General features: G+C 40.2%; 1 protein-coding gene across 1 annotated transcript in view; it reads right to left on the bottom strand.

Annotated features, from left to right (window-relative positions):
* The window catches only part of LOC139458137 (mucin-2-like), a 36,801-nt gene that overhangs the window by 23,735 nt on the left and 472 nt on the right, over window positions 1-12,594 (bottom strand). Inside the window, exons 2-3 of the mRNA XM_071239450.1 lie at window positions 10,002-10,112; window positions 8,642-8,738 (exon numbers count right to left, since the gene is read on the bottom strand). Of these exons, the coding sequence (XP_071095551.1) occupies window positions 8,642-8,738; window positions 10,002-10,112 (208 nt within the window). The remainder of the gene's footprint in view (window positions 1-8,641; window positions 8,739-10,001; window positions 10,113-12,594) is intronic.

Below are 12,594 nucleotides of genomic sequence, written 5' to 3'. Positions count from 1 at the left end.
TGTCTCGGTCTGTGACACCCTGACACCTTTACGCTGTCATCAGTTAGGTTGGGAAGATGGATGCATACCTGTATCTTTATTCGAAAAGACCGCCTCCGTGGTCTAGTGGTAGAGCGTCCGCCTGGAGAGCGGAAGGTCCGGGATTCGATCCCCGACCGCGTCATACCAAAAGACGTTAAAAGATGGTACTTGTAGTTACCCTGTCTGGCACTCGGCATTGAGGGGCTAAAACAAGGACTGGTCGGCTCGGAGTCAGTATACTGTGTCTGAGTGGGGTATACGAACTCAAAGGGACTACTAATTTTAGTTCTTTATAACCGTAGTTCGTTATAAGCATAGATACAGCATAACTACAGCAAATAGTCGGGACCAAAAAAAAAAGTTCGTTATATCCGTCAGTTCGTTATAAACGTGTTCGCTATAACCGTAGTTTACTGAACTTGTCGCGGACCACCCGCTTCCCCTTTCTTTCTGTATTCTTGGAACGGCGTTACAAAGTATGGAGAATGTGTTGCTCATACAGAAGTGACATGTATTCAGGTATATAGGTAAATACCTATCAAAGACTTGATGAATATCGATATTTCCCTCAGTGAGATTGCCTCAATGGTCTAGTGGTAGAGCGTTCGCCCGGAGAGTGGAAAGTCCGGGGTTCGATCCCCGGCCGCGTCATACCAAAATACGTTAAAATATGGTACTTGTTGTTACCCTGTCTGGCGCTCGGCAGTAAGGGTCAGTATACTGTGTCTGAGTGGGATATTCATGTTAAACTGCGGCATGGTATCTCAGTGAGCGAGCGCTATCAATCGGCATCAGTCCGGACTAGTACAAGCAGCCACACAAACACACACACGTACATGCACGTCGCTTTATAAGTGGAATAATCTTGGACGCAACGTTAAACCCAATTTCACCTTACCTCACCTTTATTCGAAATATTTGGGTTTGCTCAAATAGTTATAATACAGCGGGGCAATGAGTGCGGCACAGTCGGTTGTAGTTTGTTTTGAGGTTAGACGTCAAATATAGACTAATGTGTAACAGGATGTAAAACAACAATATGTAGACTATAAATGACATCTTTAGGTTACCTCAAACGCGTCACAATTAAGTAAATATAGACGAGAAAACACATTTCCATAAACATAAGAAATCTCCAGTTAAAGCGGAGTCGATTTACGATTCCGACTATATCATGAGCATGTCTTTATGAATCACTATCAAATAGTGATGATACCACGTGTTCGCGTACAGGTGAGCGTATCCTGCCTCATCGTCATGAGAGATCCTTTTGCATTGATTGTTGCCTAATTCGGAGTGTAGCGTTTATGCCCTCTTTGAAGAGTATTTCAGTTACCGTATTTACTTGAGTATAGTGCGCACCCAAGTATAATGCGCACCTCCCGCTAGCTGATTCAATATTTTGGAATACCAAATTCGAATATTCTACCCAGAAAATCATCACACTGTAGTCCAATGAATTCCGGTATATCACGGCGTGTCAGCTAGATGTGGGAGGAAAACCCGAAGTGATGTTTACCACTTAGAAACATAATCTGGGTGTCGAACTTTCCAGCACATTTCTTAACTTAACTTAACTTTGAACATTGTGTTGGTATTTGCCTAGTGTCTCGTATGGTCGGATGCTATAGTTTATTGTTTGTGTACGTGTTTTAGTATGAAGTGTATGTAACATGTGACACTGTGATAAGCATTATATTATTCTCTCTCATATCTTGTATTATGAAGGTTTTCAACCCCTCTTCCTCATTTTCTATTCTGAATAGGTTAAGAAATATCCCCAATATTGTGTCTGATGTTTCAGTACCAGTTATTTTATTTTTAACTTTATTCAGTTATTTTATTTTTAACTTTATTCGGAAAAAACTTCTGGTGCCTCTCTTAAATCACTATACTTTTCTTAATCTATAATTTATTTTCAGAATACTCCCTGTGTCTTACATCCAATTCTTGAGTATCAGGTTCAAACTATTCCACCTATTCTATATCCAATTATTTGATTTAAAATTATAACACACTCATTCACAGACTGTTGCACTTTTAGTGTCAAAACATTTGTATTCTTCAAAACAAATGGTGGTGTCATTTGAGCCTGGGGAGTTATCTGAGTCTACGACGGGGTAGTCGTTTGGGCCTAGGAGGAGTCATCTTGCCTAGGCTCAAATAACTCTAGAGACGTCTTAGCCTGGGGAGTCATTTGAGTCTAGGGAGTTATCTGAGTCTACGACGGGGTAGTCGTTTGGGCCTAGGGGGAGTCATCTGAGCCTAGGCTCAAATAACTCTAGAGTCGTTTAAGCCAGGGGCGTCATCTGAGCCTCTTACACCGGCCACATCGAAGCCACGTCAAAATAATATATAGTTTCATGAACCTACCTGTCTTATCATTCATTATTAAATCTATCACTTTTCACAATATAAAAAAATAGTATTCCAATTCATCATATTTAATTAATAGATTTAATCTGTGACACCACTTCTGATCCCGTTCACTGATTTTAAACCCGTGATTAGATCTTACATCCGAGATCTAATGCAAAAGAAGTGGGACGCCCAAGTAGGTATCAATAAATTACATGAAATTAAACCATCTATCGGTTACACCTACTTGGGGTGTCAGTCCAGATTTGAAGAGGTCATTATACGACGATGTCGTATTGGCCATTCAAGATATACACATGAGTATTTGTTACAAGGTGAAGATCCTCCGTTTTGTATCCCTTGTGATGAAAGAATCACAGTCAAGCATGTCCTGCTTGACTGTATTGATTTTGCCATCACAAGGGATACTTATTTCAATGTTTCATCTGTAAAGGATCTTTTTAATATCAGTTCTCATTTAGTTATTGGTTTTTTAAAAGACATTGAATTGTACCATAAATTTTGATTAATATGTTGTGTATATAATATACTTTTTTATGATTGGCAGGATAAATTTGATAACTGAGATTGTTAGTGGCTGTATCCTCGAAGGGGGTTAAAGAAATGTAAAATGATTGTCCCCTGGAGAGGGTATGTAAGACCACGTCATTCAAAGTAGATTTGTTCTTACCACAGTCTTTAATCGTAGAATATATGTTGTTTTAATTTGGCTAAATTTGCCAATAATCGCCAACACCTGAAGGGATGATGTAAATCCGGCTGGGGTCCATGCAGGAAGCTGAAGTACTGTTAGTCCAAATGGACCCTAGCATGGTGATCTACCTTCAGCTGCTGGCGATCTGTAGCCCTTTTTTATATTGTACCGTTATTTATAGTGATATCTTTTTATAGTTGTATGCTAGTTTTACATATTAATCTGTGATATTCTAGTAATTCTACTGTACATCGATGACAGGTTTTAATTTAGCAAAAATATATGTACTAAAAATGTATAATTTCTCGTCACGATATGGCTGAAATATTGCCGATGTGATGTAAAGCATTAACTCACTCATTCACCATTAATAGATTTAAACTTATCAACGATTTCCCGCAATGTTATTAAAAGAAAATCGGGGACACATGCTTCGACAACAGGTCCATATGTAACATGTCAAAGAACAGTGTATAGACGTTTCATTCAAATCGTAAATAAATTACATCAAGTAATAAACAAAATCAACAAATATATTTCCAAATATTGTCAAACTTACATCTAAGTTACTATTTCCATGTTTAGGTGCGATCGTGTAAATGTAAGTCAAATGACATCTCGGCATTTTCGCCTCGATTTTTAGGCCTCGAAAACGATTATATGTATGATAAATCTTCGTCACAGGTCGTAACCTAGCACGATATGTCCACGTAGTTCCATATTTTAAACATAGGTCGCGATTTTCTGCTTTAAACGTTCAAACTAACATGATTTAACCAAAGACTGACGTCTTAAACTGAAATATATCACACACGAGGACGGTATTCATTGCTGTAATTTGATTAGCTGCCGTAGGTCATGTGCTTGATTTTTACCAATCACGATCCTTATATTTTTAGATTACGGCAAAAAGGGTCATTAGAACCCCATTTCCATCCAATAAAGTCGCATGTTACAACTAAGCAAGTACTCCTGACGAGGTCACTGAATATTATTGATGTTCAGAGCTTTTTGGCGATGCTGAACATCGAACGTCTTTTCGCACGTGTTATTTATACCAAGCTTCAGAAACGGCGGTGTTTCCCAGTATGTTCTTACGTCACCAGGAACTATGTTATGATAGCATGTACTTGTTCTTCTTTTTATCATCTTTTCCCATTACTTCAACAATGAAAATAAAACAGAAAAAAGTTAGTGTATAGCTCTATGATGAAATACTAAAATTGCCGAAAATCGCCATAATTTACGCTTTCTTGGAGGTTAATCCAGACGTTAAGATTTTTTTAATACAAACGAACTTAATCAAGTTATAAATGCATTATTTTAATGATGTGATAAACTTTACTTTCAATCATTAAACAGCAGGATTAGACCTTTGAAATGGTGTATGACATGTAGTAGCAAAGTGTTTTAGAAGCTGATAATTTCCTTGATATATGTAGGCTTCATCTATCACTCGGTGTGATAGCAGTATAAGCTTTCCAACAAGAAAATGCCCGACCTTACACGGCAAGACTGACACCATCCTTTTTCCGGAATCACAACATCCAGATTCTGGCCCCCCATAGCCCTCCAGTAGTAGATGACGTCGTAATGCGTACTGGAGTAGTAGCTGCCGTCGTAAAACGTACTGAGCTGGTAGATGACGTCATAATGCCTACTGAACTATTACGTGACGTCGTAATGCATGCTTGACAAGCAGATGATGTCGTAATGCGTACTAGACTAGTAGATTACATTGTAATGCGTACTGGAGTAGTATATGACGTCATTATGCCTTCTGGGGTAACTGATGACGTCATAATGCCTACTGCGCCCACTTGCACAAAGCGATCATAGCGCTATGTAAAGTATGGGAGTTACGATCATCTTAGCGCTAAGATCCTTTTGTGCAAGTCGGCCCTTGAGTAGAGGATGACGTCGTAATGCGTACTAGAGCAGTAGATGACGTCGTCATACATTCTGGAGTAGTAGATGACGCCGTAATGCGTACTAGACTAGTAGATGACGTCGTAATGCATGCTGGACTGGTAGATGACGTCGTCATGCATATTAGACAAGTATATGATGTCGTAATGCGTTCTGAACTAGTAGATGACGTCATAATGTCAACTGAACTAGTAGATGAAGTCGTAATGCATGCTGGACTGGTAGATGACGTCGTAATGCGTACTGGAGTAATACATGACGTCATTTAGCCTACTGGAGTAGCTGATGACGTCATAATGCCTACTGGAGTAGCGGATGTCTTCGTAATGCGTTCTGGACTAGTAGATGACGTCGTAATGCGTACTGGACTAGTTGATGACGTCGTAATGCGTACTGGACTAGTAGATAATGTAATGCGTACTGGACTAGTAGATGACGTCGTAATGCATACTGGACTAGTTGATTACGTCGTAATGCGTACTGGACTAGTAGATGACGTCGTAATGCGTACTGGACTAGTAGATGACGCCGTAATGCATACTGGACTAGTAGATGACGTCGTAATGCGTACTGGACTAGTAGATGACGTCGTATTGCATACTGGACTAGTAGATAACGTCGTAATGCGTACTGGACTAGTAGATGACGTCGTAATGCATACCGGACTAGTAGATGACGTCGTATTGCGTACTGGACTAGTAAATGACGTCGTAATGCGTACTGGAGTAATACATGACGTCATTTAGCCTACTGGAGTAGCTGATGACGTCATAATGCCTACTGGAGTAGCGGATGTCTTAGTAATGCATTCTGGACTAGTAGATGACGTCGTAATGCGTACTGGACTAGTTGATGACGTCGTAATGCGTACTGGACTAGTAGATAATGTAATGCGTACTGGACTAGTAGATGACGTCGTAATGCATACTGGACTAGTTGATTACGTCGTAATGCGTACTGGACTAGTAGATGACGTCGTAATGCGTACTGGACTAGTAGATGACGTCGTAATGCATACTGGACTAGTAGATGACGTCGTAATGCGTACTGGACTAGTAGATGACGTCGTAATGCGTACTGGACTAGTAGATGACGTCGTAATGCATACCGGACTAGTAGATGACGTCGTATTGCGTACTGGACTAGTAGATGACGTCGTAATGCGTACTGGACTAGTAGATGACGTCGTAATGCGTACTGGACTAGTAGATGACGTCGTAATGCGTACTGGACTAGTAGATGACGTCGTATTGCATACTGGACTAGTAGATGACGTCGTAATGCGTACTGGACTAGTAGATGACGTCGTAATGCATACCGGACTAGTAGATGACGTCGTATTGCGTACTGGACTAGTTGATGACGTCGTAATGCGTACTGGACTAGTAGATGACGTCGTAATGCGTACTGGACTAGTAGATGACGTCGTAATGCGTACTGGACTAGTTGATGACGTCGTATTGCGTACTGGACTAGTTGATGACGTCGTAATGCGTACTGGACTAGTAGATGACGTCGTAATGCATACTGGACTAGTAGATGACGTCGTAATGCGTACTGGACTAGTTGATGACGTCGTAATGCGTACTGGACTAGTAGATAATGTCATGCGTACTGGACTAGTAGATGACGTCGTAATGTGTACTGGACTAGTTGATGACGTCGTAATGCGTACTGGATTGGTAGATGACGTCGTAATGCGTACTGGACTAGTAGATAACGTCGTAATGCGTACTGGACTAGTAGATGACGTCGTAATGCATACTGGACTAGTTGATGACGTCGTAATGCGTACTGGACTAGTAGATGACGTCGTAATGCGTACTGGACTAGTAGATGACGTCGTAATGCATACTGAACTAGTAGATGACGTCGTAATGCGTATTGGACTAGTAGATGACGTCGTAATGCGTACTGGATTAGTAGATGGCGTAATGCGCCCCGGAGTGATAGATGACGTCGTTATTAAAACTGGAGTTGTAGATGTCGTAAGGCGTACTGAACTAGGAGATGACGACGTAATGCGTACTGGGGTACGTGCAGTAATAATAGGTAATCAGTGTCTTTACCTTCCGCACTACTATTGTTTGTAACGGAAATAACGGGACATTTCTCGACAACGGGTTTAAACAACAACCTTCACTTGGTAGAATTTGAATTTGAATTAGAAATCTTCATATCCTACATATGTCATCGATGCGACAAACCAGTGTGATAAGCATGATTATTACTTGCCCGTGAAGAGATCACCCGTTTAATAAAAATATAGCTGTATTACGCATTGTGTAATACCTAAACGCGTGCTTATGTACTCTCGGAACACGTTTCACGAACAAATATTGAAAGCTCTCAACATCCCTTGGCTTATTCAACGACATTACGTGTGGAGTTGATAGATCACTGAGAGGAGCTTATGCACACTCGATGACCCCAGCAATCTTGTTGGTAGGCTGACGTCACATGGCATTGTTTCGCCGATGGATCTTGCAACACATTTCCACAAATTACGCCATCGGGTATTGTGACGTTATTGTAAACTTTGAGGTGCAAGCCCCGTTTCACAAGGCGATCGCAAGGACAGTCGTAAGTCTGTTAAAGTACGTGAGTTGCGATAGTCTTAGCCCTACGATAATTTTGTGAATTCTAAAGGTTGACCGTTGTATGGTATCAAATTCATACGTTTCAACTTTTGACGTGTTTGAAGTATTATTTTGTTAAACTCAATTGGACTATGCCGTGGATCGTGTAGGGGTCAGCTACCCTATTCACACTCAACAGGATAATTCTAAAAACGTTATAAATGGCTAGTAATAAATAAAATACTAAACTCGCTCCCGTTTAAAACCAATTTTATGAAACTCGTCAGATACCAGAACTATTCACTCGTTTCTTAAAACTGGTATTACACAGGAGCTCGTTTAGTATTCTATATTTTCAACATCCGATAAATATGCAAATGAGGCAGCTGGCAGTAACTCCTAGATACGCTCCATACCAAGATACACTGCCTACTGTATAAACTTTTAACTAACGACCCAGTATGTGTGTGTGTGCGGGGGTTTATATAGAGAGACCATTCACTGTCAAGACTGATACTTTTGTTTAAATATAGTTGAGTGGTATACTCACACCGACTATTTTAAAAGTAAAATTTCAACCAGAAAAAATAAACAATTTTAAAAGGATTTCTGTCGTGTGCTGATAGTTCATTGAAATTATTTCTGATAATTCTGACTCATGAACATATTTGGTTTAATCCCCTGTCTTTAAGTTTCTCACATATGACAAATGATAACGCTGAGATACATCTATGACGTGTAATACAATTCAGTTGTTCTAGAGCACTGAAACGTTGCCATGACAACAGCTATAGTGAGTGAGTGAATGGTTTATAATATCCCGTAGTCCACAATATCCCAGTAAATATGATCGGCGATTATTAATTTCGTTATGGCTATATAATTCACGAGTCGAAGATTGTCTTAATTCCAACCTTTTGCCCTTCAATTTTCTAAGGAAGCTGAACAATTATCGTATGCTTTGCAATTTTTGTTGAAACAAAGTATTTAAGATTTTAGATAAAAAATCAGGTTGATAATTCATAAGTATATGACCTACCCCAACACAGGAGGATAGCACGTTTCATAGCAGCAACTCGTCTTAATCCAACTGTTGATGAAAATGACACCGTTTCCCGGCACCTTCTATATATAGTCTTGCGAATTACATATCACCCCTTTCCCCAAGCAAATGGTACATACCAGATATGATATGGAACAATCCATTCCCCGTGAGAGGGGCATCAGGTTGGTGTCATGTTTGCATGCCTTGGGAACGACGTCATCTCGATATTCTAGGGAGTGTCATATAATACGTGATACTTGAAATCATTTTGATGTATTTAAAATCGTTTGAACTTAAAACTGATAAGAGACATTCCTTGATAGTCAGTGATGAAGGAACAACTCCCGTTATGAAAATTCAAACCATCATCTTCTGATAAACGACGAAGGTATGTGAGTAATTTGAATATTGCAGATAAGCCAGGTTAAAACAACACAACTCGACGGTAGAAAGGGACGATTTTTAAATATATTTCTAAAGTATGTATCTCGTAATCTCTTTAAATTTGGCTCTGTCCCTGCAATTCGAGTTACTGAGTGAGTGAGTATGGTTTTACGCCGCTTTTAGCAATATTTTCAGCAATATCACGGCGGGGGACACCAGAAATTGGTTTCAAACATTGTATCCATGTTGCGGATCGTACTCGGGCCTTAAGTGTGACGAGCGAACGCTTTAACCACTTGGCTACCCGACCGCTCCCATACATTTTAATTGGATGAAAAACCATTCGAGACGTCATGGTAACTGCGACTAGGCTCCCACGAGAAACTGACACTATGAATAATGTTTGTTGTTTAACGACACACTTAGCAATATTCCAGCTATTTGACGGAGGTCTGTAAATAATCGAGTTTGGACAAGACAATCCAGCGATTGACATCATGAGCATCGACCCACGCAGTTGGAATTCGATGACATGCATCAACCAATTCAGCGTGCTTGACCCCCCGATCCCGTTAGCCGCCTCTTACGACAAAGCATGGATTGATGAGATTCTAATTCTAACCCGGATCTTCACGGGTTCTATTAGGTGTGAGTTATGAGACGTGTGCAACAAGTCAGATTAAAGTGGGCTCCCAACAGCGTCTAAAAAGACAAAAAACAAAAACTTAGTCGGGACTCTGCTATTTTAGGGCGGGCGTGTCACGAGAAACGAGAGTGTTATGTTAACAAGTATAATAACAGTCCCAATACAACCATCTTCAAGAATTGATTACTCGGCACACCTTCCTCAAATACCAACAATCCCCCGTCCACCATCCAGCCGTTGATGGGGACCGTGGTGAAAGTGGGAGGTGTTAATATGCCGGCATGTTCTCGTCGCCACTTTTAAATGATCGTTAGTTAGATGTACCGTGAGACGATGACGGGGGATGCTGGATGGGAAGTCGTTCACGTGTGGAGTTGACGTGTGGGGGTGTGACCCCGTCCGCTGGGGCGGGATCTTCCTGGAGAGGATGCCATCCTGAAGGTCTACATGTACCGTTATCAATTACATTCATAGGTGCGGCGAAATGGGTGTTAATGTCGCGTTCAATATTACTGCACTTATATAGAGACGTGCATGCATGTGTGTGTGTATGTGTGTGTGTGTTTGTTTGTTAGTGTGTGTGCATGCATGCGCGCGCGCGTGTGTGTGTGTGTGTTAGTGTGTGTGTATGCATGTGTGTGTGTAAGTGTGTTTGTTGCTTTGTACTATCTAGACTAAACACGGTTTTGTCCTGATAGCTCACTGAGATACCATGCCGCAGTTTAACATGAATACCCCACTCAGACACAACATACTGACTTCGAGCCGACCAGTCCTTGTTTTAGCCCCTTAATGCAGGGTAACAACAAGCACCATATTTTACCATCTTTTCGAATGACGCGACGGGGGATCGAACCACCGACATCCGCTCTCCAGACAGACGTTGTATCCACTAGACCAGGTGATCTCACCCATAGGAAGTATGGGGTGGAGACTATGACTTGTATCACTCGATACACTCGAAGACAGGTATGGGGCTACAACCGCAAGATCACAACAAGGGGGAACGTCACAAACATTTTAAGAATGTTCAACAAGTTATACACACGGAATAAAACGGACATAAAATGCACGCGATATCGAAAGTAAGTTAGTTTATGCCTATTACATATTTCGTGATGAAATGCTATGGATATCACGAAATATATGTTCCAGTTTTATCAGTCCAGATAAACTATAGAATATTTATTTTTTTCTTGTGTAAGAATGTATGGTTGCCATGATGAAAGAAAACAGAATTTAAAAAAAAATTCATAACGTTAAAGAGTAAAGTTACGAACACTGTGTGAAATTAAAGTTTAAAAGCATTCTCTCATGTTTGATGTTGGCCTGAAAATAAAACAAACAAGACATGATTTTTATATTCAATTGTGATGTATTTGCTACGGATATCATAGCTGTGTTCTGGACCTTAAGTTTTCAGTGTTAGTAACGTTATGATAACGTTTGTAGTTTTTTGGTCAGGTCCAATTTTCAAGTGTATACTTTTTTGGGCAGGTAGTTTAGTCTTTTGTCAAATAAATTATGGGTAATTGAGAATGTATTAATTGCCTCCGTCAGGCAGAGAAACAATTTGTTAGTTTCTTATCAGAAGCGTAATTTTAAGGAGCTTTTGTAAAACGGCTTATGTAAAGGCATTTTACATTGTCCATCAAATTAAAGTATTCTCATGCATATCACTATGCATATGACGTCCTCAAACTTATAAAGTTTCCTTTCAAAAGCAAGCCTATTCTTGCACTGCTGAGGCCGCAAATATGCACAGCGCGTCCCATCACTGGTGATAGCCGATAAACCAACTTACTGTGTAGTAGGACAAGCTAATCCTCAGAATCCGGGTGTTTTAACTGTACCTAAGATGTTTGTAAACTAACCACTTTGTTCCTCATTAACAAGGTCCCAAATGTGCGTCATTATCTTTCTGACGTAATATTTTCCAAAACGCGCTTGTGTAATTTATTTGTATGTCAGAAATAGTGTTTTGCATTTTGAAGCGATGACTGTTATGGAGTTTGAGGAGGTTTTTAAAAGTCGACTACTGTTTAAAACTTGCTTTTTGTTTTGTAAAGCTTTATGTTCATTAAAATTCCGTTTTGCCTGGTGATACCGTCCCCTACTGATCTCACAGTGGCGCCCGAACCAAGGCTTAGATCCATTTCGTCCGGGTGCACGCAAGTGAATACCACGATTAACACGCTTCACGCCAAATGCTGATTTTGTTGAGTAAGAAACTATTGTTAATATTATGTACAGTAAGGTTCACATCATCATTACAAATATCACCGGGCACCAAGGAGTCATTTGGAGACATCACACAAGAAATGTCACTGTTTTAAATTGACTGTACAAAATCGTCAGCGTGCCTCTTATCCCATCGTCTCGGAATGCGCGTGGAGTCAGTGTTGTCAATTTCAGTGACTGATTGACAGATGTCTGTTGTCGATTGGATTTGACTTGCGTTAGTGATTACATGTGTTATTACCATTTGAATAGAAATTTCAGAGCGCAATGGGAATCGAATAAACAGGATAAAAAATTCAACTTTAAATCAGTAACATATTTTAAAGTAGCTAAGAAAGGGATAGTATAATCAGTAACACTACAATTTGTACAGGAATTTTCCCCTATCTTTGTTTGTTTGTTGGTTTGTTGGTTAACGCCGCACTCAGCAATATTCCAGCTATATGACGACGGTCTGTCAATAATCGAATCTGATCCAGACAATCCATTAATTGACATCAAGAGCATCGATCCACCCAATTAGAATACGATGACATGCATCAATCAAGTCAGCGAGCCTGTCTACCCGATCCCGTTAGACAAGCATAGTCGCCCACCCTTATCTGGCCACCTCTGCCTTATACAATAAACACTGTGTTATTTTGACACATGTTTATGTCCATGTTTTTTACACCAT

This window comes from Haliotis cracherodii, unplaced genomic scaffold, assembly GCF_022045235.1.
Source record: "Haliotis cracherodii isolate W230 unplaced genomic scaffold, xgHalCrac1.p SCAF_12, whole genome shotgun sequence".
Taxonomy (NCBI): domain Eukaryota; kingdom Metazoa; phylum Mollusca; class Gastropoda; order Lepetellida; family Haliotidae; genus Haliotis; species Haliotis cracherodii.
This window is presented reverse-complemented; position numbering and strand designations above follow the sequence as displayed.